At 37.3% G+C, this 22,717-nt stretch overlaps 2 protein-coding genes across 2 annotated transcripts; one reads left to right on the forward strand and one right to left on the reverse strand.

The window, feature by feature from the left end:
- Positions 1 to 7,698: 7,698 nt before the first annotated feature.
- LOC116790456 (DPY30 domain-containing protein 1-like) lies at positions 7,699 to 13,378 on the reverse strand. The gene is made up of 8 exons (XM_032695412.1): positions 13,332 to 13,378; positions 12,940 to 13,109; positions 12,249 to 12,401; positions 12,028 to 12,150; positions 10,221 to 10,328; positions 9,213 to 9,289; positions 7,992 to 8,047; positions 7,699 to 7,821 (listed from the first exon to the last, which is right to left on the reverse strand). Exons 3-6 carry the CDS (start codon positions 12,393 to 12,395, stop codon positions 9,254 to 9,256), a joined length of 414 nt encoding a protein of 137 aa, XP_032551303.1. The 5' UTR covers positions 12,396 to 12,401; positions 12,940 to 13,109; positions 13,332 to 13,378; the 3' UTR covers positions 7,699 to 7,821; positions 7,992 to 8,047; positions 9,213 to 9,253.
- Positions 13,379 to 14,308: 930 nt separating this feature from the next.
- On the forward strand, positions 14,309 to 17,483 carry EXOSC3 (exosome component 3). The gene is made up of 4 exons (XM_032695411.1): positions 14,309 to 14,592; positions 14,687 to 14,836; positions 15,735 to 15,886; positions 17,187 to 17,483. The coding sequence occupies exons 1-4, from the start codon at positions 14,326 to 14,328 to the stop codon at positions 17,386 to 17,388; spliced, it is 771 nt and encodes a 256-aa protein (XP_032551302.1). The 5' UTR covers positions 14,309 to 14,325; the 3' UTR covers positions 17,389 to 17,483.
- Positions 17,484 to 22,717: the final 5,234 nt, after the last annotated feature.

Genomic DNA, 22,717 nt, shown 5'->3' on the forward strand with positions numbered 1-22,717 from the left:
AAACAAACTAAAAAGCTCAGCACTTGTGAAGTGTCATGATCTTGCTTCGACCCTTAGCAAGAAGAACAGTTTTAGCAATGAGAAATGTCAGGACCAAGGATGTCACACCTTACCTGTTGCACTGAAACATGCAAAAGTGATTCAAACTAACAAAAAACCCACTCAAAAACAAACCGGAAAAAACCCAAACAAACAAACAAAACCAACAAAAAAAACCCAAACAAACAAACCCTCCTGAATATGACCTAGTACCAGTGAATTATGACTATAAATTTTGTTCTTAAAGTTTAAGATAAATATTTTTTTTCATTTTTGCAATGCAGAGTATTCAATTTACACAGAAATCACAGTACTCTAGAAAACGAACCAGCAACACTAGATCATGTCAAGGAAGCAAACCCAGTTTTAGTCCTTTAAGAGGCAACTGAAGCCTGCAGCTCGCTCTACCAGGCAGGCAAAGAGAATGCCAGAACTATTAACTATTCTCTTTACCATCTTAAACCCTACCCTACATAGGTATATAGGCTACCCACAGGTAGCACATAGCAAAACATGTGCAAGAGCTGCTCTTAAGGTTTATCTTTCTTCTTCTACTTCAATATTTTCTCACCCATTTTTGGTTCTTTTTCTTTTTTCCCCTCTTCCAGGTTTTCCAACTAATCAATTTAAGGAGCACCTTAGTTTCCTACATTCATATCAGTCATCATTTCTGTTTCTAGGCAGAGGATTCTTTCCTGTTTCTGAGGTTGACAGTTTACAGGCTTCCTGCTACTGCTGCTTTCTTATGTCCACAATCCATGCTGCTTGTGATTAAACACCAGTGTTGCCTTTGGCCTCTCAACGGTTTGATAAGAAGTCAGCCAGAAAACAGAGAACAGAGCAGACCTGTCATAACCAAAATCTATCAACTATTCCTATCAACTCTAAGAAAAAGCATTTGACTTACACATATCATAAGATTTGGACAGTGAAGTGAAAGATTCCATTTTCTGCTTTGAAAATTAGTATTAAAATTGGCACCTAGAACACATTAGCTCCTCTAAGACAACCTCTTTTCTGTATCTTCAGAAATCTTGGCTAACGAGAAAAGTAATGGAAAGTTTATGATGCAATTTATTGTTAAATTCTTCCCAAATGCTACCAATGGTTTAGCATCCCAACAGAAACAGTCAGAGAACAAGGCATTTAGAGGTTTTGGGTAATCCGTTCCATTTTGTTAACTCTCCACCTCTGCAGTACCATAAAACATGTCACTAGGATTCTGTAAGTGTCAAGAAGCAAGGTCAAAGTTATTTCAATGTGTAATCATTTTTAAGACACATACAGATATTTCCATCTGGTTGGCATGAATGTTTTACCATTCCTGCCAGCATGTTCAGTAAGCACAGACCTGATCTCCTTAGAAACTAAAACAATTTTTACACAGACAGAAAGCTAGAATATGAAATTCATTCCTAGATTTTGATTTCACAAATATCTGAATCTATCCAAAGCTGCAGGTCTCATTTTCACATTGTGTATAACATTGAGATATTGTAAGCAATAGAAATTTATCTTAGTTTTACTTATTTATTATTATTATTATACTTACGGAATTTACTTGCCCTACCAAAAAAAGCAAAATTCAAACAAGTCAATCGATCTTTTATTAAAGGTTAGATGGTTCTTTGATTTAAGGAAGTGTGAAGAATATTGGTGTATTGCTGTCAGCTACATGGCTTATCACACGTACAACTGGAAATTTTCTTGCAGTCACAAAATAGTGAGAGAGTTGTAGCTGCTGGAAAGACATTTCAAGAAACTGCACCAAAAAAAAAGAAGAAACCCGCCTTTACAGTACTCTGTGTCAAGAGACAGGACAAATACATAGAAATATATAGATCTGGTTGTATTGTCCTGATTTTTTGTGCCAAGCAAAGCTTGGGCAAATTCTAAGACAGATTCACATATTCTGTATTTCCAAAGGGTTGGTTTAAAAAAAAGCTAGAAAAGTCACATAGGAGTAAGGGGGAAATGTGTATGAGTTAACAATGGCCTACATCTGAGCAGTGGCCAAAACATTTATCCTAAAGATATTAAGAGATCAGTGTCTATAAAAACACGATCTTTTGAGATAATAGTTAGTGTCTCAGTATAGCATTCTAGCATATGATTGGTGATAGTTCTTGCACAGTTCAAACCTGACTGAATAGGTTTCAAATACAAGTAAATATAATAAAACTTAACCCAAGTTCAAAGGAGAAAAAAAACAGTGGTGCATTTTTACTATAGGCTCCACTTAAATACATGTGCCCGCTGAAAAAAATGTTGAAGAACAGCTGCCTCAGAACTTCATCACAGTCCCAGCCCTAGAAATTTTCAGCTGTCAGTGCCTCAGGGTAACTTTTCAGTGCAGCTAAGCTTACAATGAAACAAACAACAGATCCTGTTTCCAGGATTACAATTATTGGCTAAATAAATAGCACTTTTTAAACTTATCTACTAAACACATCAGTGGCAAAACCGCAATTGCTTAAGATAATAATGAACCAAATACAGGTGTGTCCACACACAGCCAGTTACTTCTGGAAGAAAGTACATCCAAGAGGTGGAGTAGAAATTAAGCAGAATGATTGGAGAAGCCCAACACACTCCCAGGAATGTGACCTGAAACTGAGCAAAAGGGAGCTGCAGTGCCCCTTTGCTGGAATTGGAGTGATATACGAACGTTTCTTCTCTCCAATCCTCCCTACAATAATTCATCTCTATTTCTGCAGCGTCTTCCCTGCATATGATTTGAGTCAATCAATTATCTCATGTTTTACTATTAAGTATATTAAAAGTTTAATAACCAGGAGATGGCTTCTCAAAGGTAGAACTCATGTTCATGTTAGTTGAGAGCTCAAACCTCTTATAATTTCAACCACAGCTTTTTCAGTAACTTCAATGAGAAGACTGAAGTCCTTGGAAGACTAGTTCCTCAGTACACCAAAAATGGTTTACCTAATTTTATTTTTTTTAAACAAAACAACAACAATCAGCTTTATAACAGAGCTGAAAATATGATTCAGTTCATTACAAAAAACAGACTACCCAAAATACTGATCAAGTTAAAACATATTTCATCCTCCTCCCATAGGAAAAGCAAATTTCTTTATCTGGAATCAGCTAGAGAATGTCTAAATTACAGAGAAACCACTGAATAAAATAACATCTTTTGTCCAAAAACCATTTGCTGAACTCAAACACCAATGGGTTCTTGCATGAAACTAAAGTCACATTTTTCACACTTTCCCAAGATTGTGAGGAAAAAAAAAAACCCAAAACTTTCATGACAGCAACTTCTGTTGAGATCCATGAATGACTACATGCAGAAACTACCAGAATCTCCTTGGAAAGTTCATTAAAAGATTCCTAAACCTTCTAAATACTACTTAGAGAGGCTAAGATCATCCAGATAACTTTGGCATGATATGCCTAAATATCGATTTTTTTTTTCCTAAATCAATCCCAAGCTTCACAGCATCATTTAAAGTACATCAAAATTTTAAATTACACCAGATGCAAACTAATGGGGAAAATCTGGATATTTAGTGAGGTATATATTTCTTATCAGTACAGAGACATCAATACAGCCTTTGTGATAGATAACTCAAATAAGATTAATCAATAAGAAGCAAATGGCAATTTCTCTGCTTAGTATATTACTTAACTGTATGCCTTGGATTTGCTTTCAGGTGATAATACAAATATGCCTGGTATTAATAATAAAATCATTTTAATTTCTGGCCATTGATTCTGGATGGCCTACAACTAAAGATAAAATGGAAGCACTCAGTATCTTCACATAGGCCCTAATGAACATAGTTTTTCGTGATGTAGCACCTTCTAATTTATTTCAAATCCAAAATAACATAGATTACAAAAATTCTGATCTCTGATCTAAGTTAAACACTGATTTTGGTTAATTAGAATGATTCTATGAGGTGCAGATTAACAGGGAAGACCCACAGCATTTAAGTTATATATACACATCTGAGAACTCTCAAATTCTGGCAATGAGTCTTCTGCTTAACTTCTTAAGAAGTTTGCTACATTGTGACAGCTCAATTAAATGGCACCGTCCTCTACCTGGCCTTTATGCCTTACACTATTAGACCAATAAATTTTGGTCTATATACACGTTTATATAAATGTTTATAATAGTATAACTTCTTCCATTATATTAGTTATAACAAATACACAAGTACAAAGTACAATGACTGCAGGAAGGATTATAATGGTAATGCCAGAAAACAAACAAAAGTTTTAGAAAACCCCCCAAAACCAAACAAAAATCCACCAAAACAAAAGCAAAAAAAAAAAAAACAACAAAAACCCCCCAAACAAAACAACAACAAAAACCTGAAACCACCAAAAACCCCACCACAATACAAAACCAAAAAAGCACACAAGTGTACTGGTAAGATATTTTAAAAAGTACATCAGTCCTTATCAGCAGGCAACGGGTTTAGGTTCTCTTTTCTAGCTCTAGTCAATAGACAACACTTTTCTTTTTCTAACCTAAGTACAGGGAAAACTTCACAGAGTACAAGTAAAGCAGTTAAGAGTTGACTTCAAATGTGAGTAAACTGTATTAGCAGAGTTCAGAGGAATTCTATTTTACATTTAATCCAGACCAATTCACCTGCCTCCCACTCCCATTAGCAAATTACTGTATAAGGCTTTTGCTTACAAAAAGATAAGTTAGTTCCTTTAGACTATGAAAACCATCCATCATAAGAAAGGGGACTGCAAACTTAATAAAGCCTATTTTGTTAACAGATAACATTAACATGTGCTTGCTGCAACATGTATTTCTCCTTTCTTACACTGCAGAGCTGAGTTACCATGTTTGTGAGCAGACTGATAGTTAATCTGAATCATTTTATCCTATTCTGGGCTTCATATCTGTTTTCATCCTTATGCTTCAGTATTGTTGGAATGAGAACAGCTGTGAATGGGCACACTACTATCAGCACTTTCTGTGAGCGATCTGCACATGGTCTGATAGCAGCTTGAATAAGACTGCTCTTATTCTGAAGAAAGGAAAAAAGACAATTTCATAAATCTTCTTTCAGTATTTAACACCTTACTTTCAGTGACAATTTCTACATTATGCCTCTGAATACCATCTTCTTCATTCCACAAAAATGTAGTCAAAGGAAGTGTAAGCTATAGAAGTCACATTAGGTAATTGCCTTTTTCTTATTCAATATACAACTTTAGATTTTATAGAGGTAAAACTCTATTAATACTTGTGAAATCACATTATGTGCAGTAACCAGAATAGTTTATCTTCTCACTTGTTCTTGTCCTGTTCCAGGCTCTAGCTTGCTATACTCCAAAGAAGGTGAAAGTTTAGAAAGAGAAGGCAAAAATTTTAAGCTGCCTTAATTTCTCCTTCAGGTTTAGACACCCAAGCAGAAGTCATCTTTGTCATGAACTAAATTTCCAAATTACCTACAGGCTGGTTTGCACCTCAAGAAAGCACTGAGCCAAGAACTGTTTACCCTCTTGTCCCATATGCAATAAAAAAATTCCTATAAAGCTGCAGAAGGTGTATAATGCACTACATCTACGCACATAAAATCTATATTTCTACATATAACATTTGAACAATACCTTCTGTACATAACAGCAAAGGAATGATTTTATTTGGACCCTTACTAAGCCATTTTCTCATAGACTTTCCATCCAAAAATTCAATTCCTATTTTTAGAGAAAAATGGGGAATATGTCCTGCAGGATCATAAAAAAAAAAGTCAGTTAAAAATAACCTAAAACAAAATGTCAAACACTTGCTGCAGTTTTCACGGGCTGTAACTGACAGAGCCCCCCGTGTGCTTATTTAGGATGCACTCTAGTGGACACACATAAAACAGAATCAAACAAAGATACAAATAACTATGAAAAGAGATTAAAAAGCAAAGGCCACATGTTATTAAAGTTACTTCGTAGCATGTTCTAAAACACTGTCTTGAATTTGAAGGCTGTATGAAGGCTGACATTTTTGTAGTCAACATGAGTGAACATAAAATGTAAATGGACATGAGTTACTTATCAATTTTTAAAAGTTTTACTCCAAAGAACAAGATTCAGTCATACTTACTGGTTCATAAGAGAACCTCCATCTATTTATCCAATTACTCCATTCCTCTGAAACTGGCACAGGAAGCTGCTGTGCTTACACTGTTAACAGGTGCAATTAGAACTGCAGTATCTTAAAGTATGTCCTTAAAATTATATTTATTAGTAACAGTTAAAGTAGTATAATCATAAACTGTGACAAAATCAGTTTACTGCAATGTGAACCATAAGGGCATATTCATGCCACCAAAAAGGTTCTTGACTATCATAGAAATTGCAAACCTATACCAATGCAGATTAAATGCAGACAGAAAGCCTGACCACATAGTCACAAAAGTAGTTCCATTTTTCATTACTTCAAAGGTTACATAAACATTTCTAAGTATTTATACCTGGTAGAGTGACATTTTTCTCTTTTGATTTTAAGGTTATTCATGTAAGATATGCTAGTCAAAAGCACTCAAAAAGCAAGGAAGCAATAAAAAAGGGCACAGGAAATTTTAAAAACTAATACTTTATTTTTAGGGGGAAAATAATACTACTATACTAAAATCATTAGTGCTTACATTTTTAAAAATTGATAGTATTATGCTTAGTAGGAGCTACATGAACAAATGTTATGCAGAGCAAAAAAATATTTACTATGCAATTGACCTTTGCCTGTGTAGCATATAGATACTTTTAAGTTTGCCAAAGATAGCAAAACCCTTAGAGCCATCAATAATATAAAAAAATTAAAGTGAAATTATCACAAAAATCTATTTCATCCCAAAACTGAAGAATGCTGTGAATACATTAACTGTGCACTGAATTTGTAACAAAAGATATTTTCATTATACGATATTGGCAATGACTTAATGTTAATTGTCCAACTAACTTGTATTAGAAGACATTGAGACATAAAGGCACATTTTATTGAAGCATTTCTTAATGCTGGTGTCTTTTTCATTTATAATGAACAGAACATTCTTGACAACCTATACCAAAATATCAGAGATTACAGACATCTGTTCTTATAAAAAACAGTGCATCTTTAGGGATTATAAAACTTATTTTTATAGATAACTATGGATCAAGCTAAATATTGTCCTTAATATTTTAGAAGTGAAGCTTTGAGATATAATAATGGTATTTAGTAAAGACAACGTAGATTCAACTTGTTGATTTACAAATTCAAGACAAATGCAGAAAAGATTTAAAAACTTGACTAATCAAAACTGATATGCGGACTTGCAGCTCACCTAGTATCACACAATACTCAGAAAAGGTTATTTTAAAGTCTAGATCAAACACCCAGAGCTACAAAAATCACCTAATGATTTCTAAGAGACAAGATCTTCTAATACATCTGTCAATTGAGTCACAGAGTTAAATTCACCTCTTCCACATACATTGGAAAAATCTTCTGATTGGATTTTTGTACCTAGTTTGATGTGCAGAACTCTCTCCTCATCTTCTAATCTGTGGAACATTCCCTTTTTCTATCAGAAACCATACGAATTTTTGAAAAATCTTTTTTCAAAAATACCTCTTTTAATATAGATTCAAATTATTGTACTGTAGCATCTACCCTCAAATAATACCAACACATTAATTTTATCTGTATTTATTATGGTTACACTTCAAGTATCATGTGGAATAAGCAGAAAATCTATTTGTTGCTCTCATTTCAGTTGCAGTTTTCTTCCTCCAAGTCAGCCATGCTAGCTACAACTGTTTAAGAACAAAAAGGAAGAATCAGTGCCAGAATTAACAGACTTTATACAAACACCCTGAAAACAAACACACTGAAACAGTATGTAAAATCAGTTCTTTGTATAAAATACATAAATCAAGATACTACACTTCAGAATAAGCAAGTAATGAGAAGAAAATATATTTACTGCTTTCAGGTCAGTTCAGAACTTTCTTCTGCTTCTGCTGTGAGGTCTGTTTTACCCTAAAAAACAACAAAAAAATCCTATCACTTACCAGAATTCACTGAACTTTGGAAAAAGGAAAACAGGAAAAAACTGCACATGACAGACAAGTTGGTACTCATCAGTATAATCAAGTATTCTTTCATTCAGTGGAATACAATGAATGTTATCATCAGACTTTTTTATAAAATCCAGGAATCTGGATGAAGCATTGTGATTCTGAGGGCAGAATTGTTTCAAAAGTAAAGGTCTATATATTTTACTTTATTGACTGTTCTTAATATGTAGCTTAATTCAACAAACATATAACTGTAAAACCTCAACATTACCAAAGGCCAATGTAATCTAACTTTAAACAACTTTATGCATGAAAACTTGGAAGACGGTACGTGTAAGAAGCAGCAGGTATGTTTATTAGTTTTTTTAACTTTTTTCAATTTGCTTATTTAAGAATTCATAAAATATGCCTGAAGTCTCAAGAATAATTTTTCATATGTAATTATCAGAAAATGATAAAAATTGGGGCTATATGAGATATTGAGAATTCATCTGATTTACCTTAGTGGAAAAAACACCTGTGAAAACCTGACCATAAGAATAATCATAAGTATGTTAATAATATATTTAGAGAACACTCAAAAAATAGGCTGTTATTAAAGTAGATTTAAGCATAAAGCACATGAATATCACAATATAAATTCTGAGCTAGAATTACACTACTGATACCAGAAATAAAGTGAGCAAACTATTAAAGACAACACAGGAAAAAACTTTCTGCTAATGATGTACTAAAACTAATTATCAAAATCTCAAGTTATCACACTTGGAATACTCTAACTGGAAAATGTCAGACAGGTATCAGTCCCTTTATGAATACTCAGAAAACTGAGTGATTTTGCAGGAGTTGGCATCATCTGTTAAAAGCACTGCCTTGCCTTGCTTTAAATGAAGGTTGATTCATGTTCTCTCATTTTCTTGGACGGTCAAGTATAAAAGGAATTAAAAAATTAGAATGGTTTAACTTGTACTAGAGAACAGGCTATGGGCAGTTTGGAGGTTGTGGCCAAAATGCCATTCCTTAAAGCCACAGGAGAGAACCAGTAACAGTGTAAACCTTCGATAGGTCAGCACAGAAAAGCAGATCTGTGAGAATCATTCTTTTGTAATCTCTTTCTGAACACTTACCTCGGGCTCTCCACTCTGATCGAGCTCCTCCTCAGCTTTGGTCAAATCAGGTGTTCCAGGTCTATCTGTAAGTTCATCTTCCTATGGTAATGAAAACCAGTTTTCAGTTAAAAATACTCCATGGCATGAAATCTACAGAAAATATTTTAAGTGTGTTAAGAAGACATTATATATCAATACAAGGAGAACACTTAAGGTAAGTACTAAAAAATTTGTTAGTATGTGAATACGGTCTTTGCATGCTTAAAACTTTTTTTTAATAACAGCAGTTTTAGTTTAAATTTCTACATATTCATTTTTTCTGACACTTTCATACTCTCATCTTTCAACAATTATGTTCTGTCAGTATATTAACAGAGTGTTCTAAAAACTTATGTGTTTCTCAAACATTATGTGCTCCACGTAAATTTAAGAGATATTCACATTTAAAAGCTTTATTGAGATAAACAATTAGCAGTCTATGTTTTTACTGAAGCAGCATTAAAAGACCATATTAAAAGACTCAGACATCTGTTTACACACTCTTCTGTTAGTATAAATTCCCATATGCCAAGAAGATTTCAGAATCAAGAGGCATCACAATTCAAAACCACAGTTCCTTTTCCAGGTACAGCAAAGGACTTTACACTAACACTCTGTAAAACATTACTGTCTCAATACTTAAGCTAGACATGCTTATATTGTTATAACTTTCTCATAAATGCCATGAAAGAATGTGGAAGCATCAGCTAAAATAGCCCTATACTAAATTTTGCAATAAATATATGCTCTGTTCTGAATATATACTAATTAAACCTAATAGAACAGACCAAAGTCCAGGCAAAAAAATTCAGACTGCAAAACCAAGGTATTAGACATTTTTCCCCCATTTACATTTTTTTAAAAAAATTTATATGTTAATTCAAAACTCATAGGTTTCTGCCTTGTGTTTCATAATTGATGCCTGCATTCAGAAAAGATGGTTCATTCATGGTATTTTCAAACCACCAACTAAGCTTTGGCTTAAACCTTTTGATCTTCCTGCTGCAACTGCACGTTGTCTTCTTCACTCTGCAGTTCCAGCTTCTCACGTTCTTGCTCCAACTCAGCCTTCTCACGCTCTTGCTCCAACTCAGCCTGCAATCAGTTTAAGAAAGGACAAATCAGAAAGAAAAAAAACCCACATTCATATTTCCACCGCGTTGCTTACAATGCATTTCATAACTGAAATCACAAATAAAACAAAAAGGAAGCATAAAACCTAACCGCAGTGTTAGTAACAAAGTCCTTCCAGTATCATCTGGTTCAACATTTCCAAAGGTTTTGGACTTTCATGGATAACAAGGCTTTACTACCAATAGGAAGGAGAAGCAGTTGACTGAAGTTAGTGTACACACTTTGGATACTGTCTCATTCCACATGCTCTTTAGCAGTCTATATTAGTTTTCTCCTATACTTTGGATTAAGCTCTTTGGTACTTCATATAGTATCTAGCACAAATAGATGAAACCAATATAGTATAAAATCTATAGAAAGGACTGGTAAGCAATGTCATTAACATTAATCATGTCCATCAGCAACCTTCAGTATTTCCAATTGGAAATATTTAATAGAAAGTGTCTATTATTTGTAAGCATTAAGTCCTATTGCATCAAAACTTGAGAAACTTCATAACCTAAGTATTTACATTCAACAGCACTAGAGAATACTGTTAGCTCTTGCATTTTGTGAGCAGTTATAACAAATATGGTCATACTGTTGTAACTAGTTTTCATGTTCCTTTTTGGTACATATAATCAAAATTTGCCTGACTATTTGACCAGAGACAAAATTGTTAGGTTAAAAAAATGCATCTAACATGAGTATTATTCAATATTTTTCCCATAGTTTATATGAAGTGATTTATTTAATTCTCTGTGAATTATCTCCAGACACAATTCTTATTTCTATTTACTATCTCAAATCACTTATGAAATCCTTCAGCACATAACTGATGGTCTGCAAATTAGGAAATTCCAAATTTAAAAATTGCAAGTGAAATAGAAGGAATGCATCTTACACTAGAACTGGGCTTAATGTGAGCAGCACGAATTCAAAATTACACTTTTAACATTGTGAATGTTAGACATGTAAAAAAATCCAGTCAGATCATGTCAACATCACCACAGCAACACCGAGGTTCTTACAAGTTATCAAGTTCACATGACTCCTTTCTAAAGAATAGCTACAGAGATGTTATATTTATTTCTCAGAAGTCCAAACAGTACAGGATTCTAATTGCTTTATGCCAACAGAAAGCTCAGGCAGTTAAGGAAAGAAAAAGGCACCTCACTGCATCAGGCTAAACATACTCCTTAAATAAGCAATCTTCATTCATTGGTTCCCAACCATTTTCAGGACTCTCTAATTGTGTATACATTCTCATCACCTTTTTTGGCATTACTGATATTACACTGAAGCAGCTTGAGATAATGATTGCTTATTACTCTCAGATCTCCTAGCATTTTTGCAATGATTTCTAGCTTTATTTGCACCAGCTCCTGCTCATAATTAAATACAGAGGATAGTCTACTTATTTTCAGCTACTTCTTATATAAGTCTTATGTTGGTTTCTTTTCAACTTAAGTGCCTTCATTTTTAATAACATTTTACTGCATAGTAAGCTTTCCTACCCACGTGATGACTAATAGGTTCAGTTATTCAGCAAAGTGAGACTAAAATACTTGTTTCATGCCAACTTTATCAAAATCATTATAGATTGGAAGTATAGAAAGAGCTACAGGATGCCACAGCACCATATGCTATTTAGAATTACGTATTACTAAGTACTATTAACCTGACGTTGTTCTTCAAGTTTCTGCTGGATCATTCGCTCTTCTTCCTCCCTTTTTCTTAATATTTCAAGCTCTGCTAGTGCTGCCTCCCGTTCTCGTTCCAGCTCAGCACTCTCCAACATTCTCTATTTCAGAGGTTACACAGAACCGATTAAAAAAACCCAGAGATATATACCATCAATTATATTGTAATGATTTTCTTTTTTCCCTAAGTTGGATCCACCTTTTCTCCTTCATCTAAGTTTCTTCTGTAACGATAAATCCAATGTGCAAGATACTCTATTGGATCTGCTGGCCGATGCTCTACAACCTCTGCCAATCCCTTTTTCAAGCAATCTCCCAGGCATTGCTTCAGATACTGAGACTCCATCCAAATCTACTAACAAGAAACAAACAGGTATTAACTATGAATGACAGAACTAAATTAGGAGGTTTAAAAACTGTTGCCTTGGGCAGTTAGCTCTGAATATGACATTACTTTTTATGAACCTTGCAATATATACAGGAAAGTTATTTAAATTGTTTATTGTATTGGTTTAGTTCTTACAAGCGCCAGCGATAGGTTAGTTACACCAATCACTGCAGAAAAAAATGCTCAACTCCTCCTCCCCTTATTGTTTAGATACGTATATTTCACAAACTACCTGGAAATATGCTGGTAATTCTAGGTCTACACGAGAGGAAAAAAAAACTCTTAAAAGCACAACAGGACACTGAGTATCTGTATATAAGTCTTCTAAGAAGAGTGAAGCACTGTGAATGGTCAAGGGCAGATTTTGTTTTAAACTAACATAACTGTCTTTAAGATAGGTATGCGAGACCAGGGTCTGAAGCAGCCCCTCTATACAGTCATGAAAAGCACAAATCTCTGAGCACACACAAGGTTTTACTCGTCCTACTTCAGCAAACACGACCTTTCCTTTACTGCCAAGGGCGCTTAATCCCTTTGGCGCAGCCCTGGCAGGGTAGAGAATCCAGGCTCTTGGCACTGCCCTGGGCGCGGTGGCCGGGGTGTGAATTCCGTGCCACCCTCTGCCTTCACGGCGGCTCCTGACGCGGCGAGTCCGGGGCGAGCTGTGAGTGCCTGCGGGCACGAACAGACCTGGATTATCCCGGCCCTTTTCAACTGCACCGCCACCCCCGCCCTCCGCCCCCGGGCTCTATTTAAGCACAGGCGGGGCCTCTGCTCCTTCCCTACGCTACACGCGGGGCGGGCCCCCTCCTTATCCATGTTCCTGGTGCGGGGATTTCCTAGTAGGACCTTGCGCGTTACCCGTACAAAGTTACTCGGACGTGGTACTGGCACCTCTTTGCTTCTGGTGCCGCGCTGTAGCTGCTCGTCTTCCCCCGGAGAGCAGCCCTGCTCCTCCTGTCCCCGGACAGCAGCCGCCAGAGCCCCGTTACAGCAGCCGCAGCCCGACCCTCTCCCACCCTCTGCCCAGCCCGGCCCAGCGGCTGCCGGCGCCGCCCGCCCGCTCCGGCACCGCCCCGGACGCGCGGGGTTGCCCCGCAACAGCGCTGCGAGCCCCGCAGCACCGCCTCCACCGCTCCCTGGAGGGTGTCTCCTGGGGAAAAAAAAGACAGTTTAAATGCGATTGACGCCCTCTCCGCCCTTTCCGTGACCGGTTTCCACTCAAAACGGAAAGGGGTGTCCGTCCACATCTTCAGCCAGCCCTGTCTGCAATCGACTGGCAACGCACCGATGCTTCTCCGTTCATTTAGGGGATTATACACATCTGTGTATAAATGCATGCGGACACGTAGATAAAGACTAGAAAGCAGTTCAGGAAAGGAAATGTTCTTGGGATTTTAGCAAAAGGAACCTGAGCTAACGCAGAATAAGAACTTTATAGCCAAGTACAGGGTGCGTTTTTTAATAAATGCTTTATTATGGAATTTGAATTTCCAACTTTAAGGCAGAGTTGTATTTTCTCCTTGGCTGACATTCACCTCAAATTTGACCAGCTGTTTGCTTTACTGGCAAACTTCTAATCAGGTATTTAAAACCCCTGCATGTAATTGCAGCTGCAAGAATTAATTCAGCGCGGATGTTAATCCTGAAGCTTAACGGCGCTCACGTTATTTTAGCAGTTCCCAGGCAGAAATGGAAGGCTGCAGACGGACAGCTTCCTTGAATGAAAAGCTACACGGGAGTGCTGGAGTTCCGTGGGAGGTAAGACGAGCCGGCTCCATCAGCCCTGGGACGGGAGGCGGTGAGAAGGCGCCGGCCGGGGGGTGTCGCTGGCGCCCCGCGCACTCAGAGCGCAGCCGCCCGGCCCGGCCCAGGCAGCCCCGCGGCCATGGCGGCGGAGCGCGGCAGGGCGGCCGAGGCCTGCGTGGGGCAGGTGGTGCTTCCCGGGGACCTGCTGCTGCTGCCCGCGCACTACGACGAGGACGCGGAGGGCGAGCGGCTGCGGCTGAGCGCGGGCGCGGCCCCCGCGGGGCGGCTGCTGTGCGGGCCGGGGCTGCGGCGGAGCGGGGCCGGGCTGCTGGTCACCAAGTGCGGGCTCCTGCGGCACCGGCCCGCGGGCCCCGGCGCCTACTGGGTGGACTCGCAGCAGAAGCGGGTGAGGGCGCGGGGGGACCGGGGGATGGGGGTGTGTGGGGGGGTGGGTGTGTGTGTGAAACCCCTGACCCGTGTGTGCCCCTGCCCCGCTCCAGTACGTGCCGGTGAAGGGCGACCACGTCATTGGGATCGTGACGGCCAAGGCGGGGGATGTGTTCAAGCTGGACGTGGGCGGCAGCGAGCTGGCGTCCCTGTCCTACCTGGCCTTCGAGGGCGCCACGAAGAGGAACAGGCCGAACGTGCAGGTGAGTGCGCTGATGAGCTGGCGGTGATGCTGTAGCTGTGCCGTTTGGTGGTGCTTCTGTTGCGTTTTAGTAGCTTCTCTTAGTTAGAAGCGTTTTTTGTAAGCCGCCTGTAAAAGGGGGAGCGCCGGTCTGCTTGCAGTGATTTCTCCTGGGCCCTCCTCGGAGGTTTTTGCAAGGTTAGACTGCGGCCTTTCAGAGGCTTCCTAAGAGCACTGTAACTAGTGTAGTTTGGTCTCTGTCAGGTCATAGGCTTCCTCGCTCTCACATTTTAATTTTCCCGTAATACTGCCAGCAGCAGATGCAGTTCATGAGTAATGTCCATGCAAAGGGGCACTATGACGTTAAGGTTTTAAAGCAAGCTTTTATGCTCCGTGATGCTGGTATAAAATATTTCTGTCTGCTTTGCTTTTTTTTAAACGATACTGTCCTAAACAGTTGTATGGCACATGCATGCCACACTTCCTGCACTCTGATGAAATATCATCACCAGAATGTAAAAATGGAAGAAAAATATAAAGAGAAGTAAAATAGCTTTATGTGTTTTGTTGTTGTTGTTCTGATAAACGATTACAAGAGCAGATTGCTTAGGCTTTAAATATCATTAGAGTGTGAAGAAAGAGGAATTCATATATGGTATTTAAAAAGACTGGAGCTATTGAACTCCTTTAAATAAAATGCTGTCCTTTTCTCTTATAAATTCTAGTAGCAGTACAAGATAATTGTTTGTGGAGGATGCTGTCTTTAGTAGAAGAGAAAATGGAAATTATTTTTCTGTCATCGCTGTTTTAAATCTATTTTGTTGCCTCAGTAGAGGATCTTTATCAATAATCAGCATTTGTTACAAATGTACAGTATGATCTTCTCTTTTACTTTTGCTTTTTGACACTGTTTTTTTTAGGTGGGAGATCTTATTTATGGTCAGTTCCTTGTGGCAAATAAAGACATGGAACCAGAGATGGTTTGTATAGACAGCAGTGGAAAATCAAGTGGAATGGGAATAATTGGACAAGATGGCTTCCTCTTTAAAGTTTCCTTAGGTCTAATAAGAAAGTAAGTACTAAGAAACGTAATTAGTTGCTCTAATATGTAATATGGTAGGTAGGATTTGCCAGTTGTTCCCTCTGAGTAGTGTGGGCAATTTGGTAATTGGTGTGTGTAGTTCTTGTAGTATATTTATACCAGTTATGCTGAATGGAGTATGAATATTGACCTAGAAGAAGCATTTATTTTTCCTTTTAAGAGATTTAGATGCTTTTCTATATGGTGTTGCATGACCTGTTTAAAAAAAAAAGTGATGTGGTTGCCAAGGCAGTATGGAAAATAAAGCTAGTGTCCTAGCTAGCTTTATTTTCTAATATCAAACATTCAAGTTAGTGTTTCAGGTAGGTACAGACTACCTTGGAGTTTAAAAAATGGAGATGCTTACTGTCCTTTTTCTGCTTAATGGAATAGTATGTTTGGCTGACAGCTGATTAAAGAGGTTTGGAGTTTCTTATGCTGAGGTAAAGACAAGATTTTTTGTGACTATCAAGGAATACCAGATTATATGAATAAATGATAGTCAAGCTTTGTTGTTGCCTTTTGGGTGGGTTTTCTTGTTTGGTTTTGTTCTTTAGATAAGCAATCTGGAGGTGTAGAGCCACTATTTCGCACCTGTAGTTATTTGTTTGATTTATGTGTCCCATCAGAAGTCAGTGTGAACTGATACAAAGACTTTTTGCAGCCATTCTGTTTGTTTTCCAAATTTTGTCTGTATGCAAGTAAAGCAATAACAGTATATTACAAGTAAACTGCTAAATCCTGATATGTTTTTCTTCTTTGTGAAGCTGTTCAAGGTTGGTTTAATCCTAGACATATTACAGTATTACTGAGAACTTTATTTTTCAGTATGCTGCCAGCTAATAAAAATAAAGTAGTCTATTTACTGCTGATAGCATTGTCCCCTGAAGTAGAAAGGAAGTCCTGTTTTGAAAGATGCCTCTTGGGTGTCAAATTTATAAATTGCAGCACTTTAAGAGTGTCACTTTGTCAAATAGTGTACTTTTAGAATTTATTAAATCATACAATTCTTGTAACACTATCAATTCACTTAAATTTGGTCAGGTATTACTTCCAAATCTTAATTAGGAAAAAACCCTGCTAAATTCACAACTCTTGTATTTTTTTGTAGGTGGCTATATTGATACTGTGTTACTATTTTGGATGTATATTCAACTTGATAATCTTCCTTTTTGGTGTTACTTTAGTAGCTGCCGTAACAGCAGTGCTGCTGGTGTTACTGATGATAACAATGTGGTGTCTGTAAATGTAAGCACTTCTTTCTCTGACTTTTTTTTCGTCTTATTTACAGACTCTTGGCTCCCAAATGTGAAATAATTCAGGAGTTGTCACAGTTATACCCATTTGAGCTGGTGCTGGGAATGAATGGAAGAATATGGGTAAAAGCAAAAACAGTTCAACAGACTTTAATTATAGTAAATATTTTGGAAGCCTGTGAGTATATGACTGCAGAACAGAGAAGACAAGCACTTGCCAAATTATCAGGGAACTGATGAGAGAAAACTTTGAGGATTTGTTTGCGATGACTGTAGGGTGTTTTTGTTATTTTTGTATTCAGATTTATATTAAAAGCCATTTTTTAAGTGAAGTATTGTGCTTTGGTTGTTCTTCATTTCCCTTCTTTATCCACTCAGCTTGTTCTTTTACTCACTGTTGTGATTATGAAGCCCTGTTTATGTTCACGTTCATGCATTTTCTGATTGGCATGGAGATGGTCTTTAGAAGCCTTCATGAGCTGTGAGTTTTGAAGTGTAACTAACTACTAAACTCTTCTTTAAGAAAACTGGTCATTTTGTAAACAGAATATATTTGCTTTTTTAGTTGTATTAAAACTTAATACGTCTTTATTTAGGGCTCATTCATTCTGGTCAGATGCTCTTATTTATGCAGTCACATGAGGTGATTATTTAGTATTTTACAAAATTTGGGAATAGAAGTGCAGGTAGAGAATACCAGAAAATAATTACAGGGCATAGCATAAAAAAATCATGGGGTGGTTAAGGCAAATGATCAGATAAGACCAAACATATGCTCACATCAACCTTACAACTTTGACTAAAAGATAAGTTGCCTAGTGGTATTAAGGAGATAGTGATTAGGACATAATAATAGCCATGTGTTTTTTGATTCTAGGCACTGGATCACTGGATTTATTTTCTTTAGTTCCAGCATGAAAATACCATACAGCTTGGCTTAATGTTTAACAAAATCAGCATTTCAGAAAAAAAGCTATATTAGGCTTCTTTGTGTAGTAGTTCCTCACATGCATATAGAGAAGATGCTGTTCTAGGAGACGTAAGTTCTCAGCGTGTTTTAGTATGTGAATAGTTTGCTACTGTTCTTCTGAAAGAGACCCCTGAATTAATGAAAGGGTAATTACTGGTGCCTGCTTCCTGTGGGAGAAAAGCTTGACTGTACCTAATGAAGTGCATTGTAGCTGTTAGGCAGTTACTTACATCTGTGATCTTCTGTGGTTCTTAATAAGCTAAATAGTTTCATAGCAATAGTTAAAGGAAATAAGAAAAAATGGATTAATTAGAGTAAGCCTGAATACCGTCTTGACTGAAGTGGAAACAAAAGTTTTTCCTGTTTTGTATTTCATCCAAAGTTTGATGATAAGGTTGCTTTGGCATCTCTGTCAGTTAGAAATTGCTTCAATTCAGAGCTACTCCTCTGAGTCATCTGTAAAATGCTTACCTAGGGCTTCCCCTGATTCAACAAAAGCACAACTCTAATGGTTTCCAGGTGAGTAATGGCTACAAGTCAGAATTTGAGTGGGTTTCACTGGCCTCCCTATTTAGCATTTAGGGCATTGCTCATCTGGCTTGGTAGACCTTTAGTCATCTCTTTTTCACCTGTCATCTCCCGGGTGAAGTGACTTTCGTTCATATCCCATAAACCTTTTAGGTCTATAATCTCTTACTACACATGAAAAGCTGTAAATTAATAAGGATTTCACTAACTGCTCGTCTCCAGAGCTTTTTCCAGTTTCAGCTATCCAGGGCCTCTGCAGGTTGTCTGTTACTGGAACAATAGCTGGCACAGGCAGAAAAGCATTTGCCAAATGATCTCAGGGTGCTAACATGGTTTTCTGTGAATGTTCTTGGATCAAAATAGTAAAACCACAGGAATGACGGATCATTTCCTGAAGAGTTGTGGCTTGAAATTAAATTAGCCTCACCACTCCCCTTTACCTAAGCAACCTTCTTTCTCTCCCAGAAGTCTGAGTTTCAAGACTAACCTGCAAGACACAGGAACAATCCCTATATTTAAAAATGCTGTTGTGATAGGGCAGCAGAGCAAATGGTGACCTTGAAATTTCTTAACATAATCAGCACACTGTTTCGTACAACACGTTATTCTGTTCCACTGTCAATTGCTGATCACCCAAATAGAAATTCAGTTAAATAAAGAACAGGATACAAAATGCAATAAAATTATGGTTGTTTTTAATTTAGCACAATGGCATAACCACAAATTTCTTAGGTTTCAACCCCTATACAATCATTTTAAGCATGTACTACAGTTAAGTTTGTTTTTGACAGTTTATGCAGTGGAAGAAAATGATAGTGGATGTGAACAAAATGGGTGTGGGGAAAAATACTTGAAAGTAAGTACACTTAAACACATTACTAACAGAAGGCAATATTCATTTTTTGGTTTTGTGGGGATTTCTTTGTTGGTTTTTTTACTTGGACAAACAAAAACATTCCTCAAACAAATTACTGCCTTTGATAAGCTTTACCTAATAAACAAAATACTCAGGCAAAATCTAAATGATTGTGAACTTTTAGTTCTATGCTGATGACTGGTGTATAAAGTATATGTGATGGGTGATGGAGTGTAACTTAGTTCTAGGAAGAAAGACTGGTCATGATTTAATTATGTTTTCTGCTGGAAGTCTTTCACATGCCCATTAAGGCACATAAACCCATATGCTTCAGGAAATAGGACTTACTGAAGAGTTGCTGTGGACTTGAAATGTACCTTGCTAAGTAAGTAGAATGTCTTTCTGTTGCATTTCTCTATATGATGTTAACCATTGTCAATGTTCAACATTTAAGTTGTTATTTAGGGTCATTCAGATACTCTGTGATTGTGCATTGGGTGCTTTTTTACATTGTTTTTCTTTCAATGTGTTGCAATGAAGGTTAAGTAAAAATAGTTGATGCCAACGTGAACGCAGTCCATATTCCCAGACATAAGCACAACCTCTTGAAAAGAAAGTTCACAAAGAATTAAATAGAAACTATACATTGAAAATATGTAATACATAGCTTGTGGCCCTTCCTACCCTGGTGTTTTTTAATGACCAAGAACGAACGCTAACAGAAAGTACAGGTACGTGGTGTTGAAATTAAATGTGATAGTAACACATTGGTATTTTGCTCTAGCAGAAGAAAGTTGCTCAGACAAATAGTTTAGGGTAATAAGAGGATTAAGAGCTTAACTCTAAGGTTGTGGTTAGAGTGTGGCTGTAGCTCTGCTAGATTAGAAGTTTACTGTGCCTAACTACTTATTACAATCTTACTAGTAGGAGTTGGAACTGAGGCTTGCTGGCATGTGTATTTGATTCCTAGCCAAGGTCTGTCAAAATGACCCAAATTGGCATCAACACTTCTAATACCAGGGTTATTTTGGTTTTATAACATGGATATTCTTTTAGCAAAAGAGGCTGTGGAATTTTACTCTAAAATTTTAAATATTAAGAGCAGCTCATCTTCTACTGGAGAAGGTTAAATTTGTTAGAGAAAGCCCAGTTTTCTCCCTTGGAGCTTGAACAAATACTTCTGAGTAACAGCTAAATCAACAAACTTACAACTTGGATAAAAAATATTTACACTGGATTTTCTAGCTACATACAACTGACTTGGTGAGATATGTTATTTGACAGAGTATAGAAACTCACTGTTTTAAGGACAATGTAGGGCACTTTATTTAGCTATATTAGTAACACAAACAGCCTTGTCCTTACTAATGACTTCTATAGATTGTAAGATGCTTGACTACTATTGAAGTCTATAGAAGGAATTAAACACGTCAGTTTTACCCTAACAATTTGAAAGAGAAATAGCCTAGAAACATGTTGAATGCCTGAATTTTAATAGAAACTAGCAGTTGCAGGCAATTAACTTGGACTACTGCAGATTGACTGTTTTCCTCTGATGTCCTGATCTTGCAAAAGTGCAGGTACTGCCTTTTGAGTGCTATCTTTGTGGGTATTTTAGGATATTTGGGAGCTTGGTTTTGCTTATAGAGCCTGAAGCTCAATCACTATTCTAGTGGCTTGACTAGTCATTAAAATAACTGGGTTTTACTAGGCCTCAGTGTCGTAGTGGACAATGGAGAACACTAAAAAAGCAGAATAACATTATAGGTAGCACTGCAGTAAATCAGAGAAAGACAAACTACAGACCTCAGAGATTCTATTTTGCTTACACTTACTGGGCAAAGATATTCAAGACAGAAGGACAGTCAGAGGACTAATGACTTCATCTGCTGTTTCCAAAGGCTTTGGTTATCTTTTGTCTTGTAAATGGTAGGCTTTTCAGTGATTCAGTGTTTGCATTTGCTATTGCAAAAGAGATTTGTTACAAGAATCTGTATACCCACTAAAAAGACTTACTGATTGTTTCTTCCTGTTCTTGTCCAGATGGAGGGTGTTGCACCAATCTCTTCTTGGTGTTCAGATGCAAACTGCTCATGGGGGTGAAACTAATTTCAAAAGACCTGTAGTGTGACTACTGCACCCTAATCTTACTTAAAATAAATCTGAGTTCCTGTGTCTAGGCTGGCTGTAAACAGAGTGGTACTGTTATTTCCTAAGAATCAGAATGACGTTGAGAACACCACCACACGAGCACATCACCGTACAGCTCCAAAGAAGAGATGGCTTTTGCCTGGCCTAGTGGAGACCTATGTCAATTTGCATCTGTGTGGATTTGCCTTTACTAGCATACAGGTGAGAAGTTCAAGCTGTATTTTTTATATCTACATCCAATCTTATCAGCTTGGTATCAAAAGTCTTAAATTAGCCTGGAAATCCTTCTACAGACACAAGACCTAGATCCTGTCTTAGTCCACCACTGTCTTTCCTTGTTGCTTTTGAGATGTCCTGTTTCCTGGTAGAAAAGGCAGTTTGTTTAACATTTATGTAACAATGCCCTTGGTCTAAAGTTGATCTATAGAAGCGTGATCCAACAAGAAAAAGAAATAACTTCTGAAATAACACACAGCTTTGTCATTCTGTACATGAATTGAAAGTTTCGTAATGCTAGATCATGTTTTAGCATAGGTACTGATACAGTGCATTCTGGGTGACTTATGCACAGGCATGCCAGAGAAATTTAATTAACTGATGTACAACCACTTTACAGACTGATAGTCTTCATTCAGTTTAACTATTATAAAACTGAATTATGAAGGCAGGAAGAAAAGGGCTCTGTGCTTTTTAAGAACACTGTTCAAAACTGAGAACTTGAAGATTACATGCTGGTGTCTGTTCCTCTGTGAAATGTTCTTCTGTGTGTGTTTGTTAGAGAATTTATTATTGTCTTTTTTTTTTTAACAGGAAAAATGTGTGAATAACATCGAAATAGGTGTATGGGAAAACTAAACTAGATCAATCATAATATGATTTTATCAAGAGGGAAAAAAAAGTCAAATTGCCATTCAACTTTCCTGCCAAAATTTCATTATCTTTCTGATGCCATGAAGGGAAAAATAGTCTAATAAAGATAAAGAAATAGTTTTTGCAACTCCACTTAATGCAACACAGTAGCCTTTCTGGAGGTGTAGGTAGAGAAGGTTATATTCCAGTAT

Source organism: Chiroxiphia lanceolata, chromosome 8, assembly GCF_009829145.1.
Source record: "Chiroxiphia lanceolata isolate bChiLan1 chromosome 8, bChiLan1.pri, whole genome shotgun sequence".
NCBI classification, from domain to species: domain Eukaryota; kingdom Metazoa; phylum Chordata; class Aves; order Passeriformes; family Pipridae; genus Chiroxiphia; species Chiroxiphia lanceolata.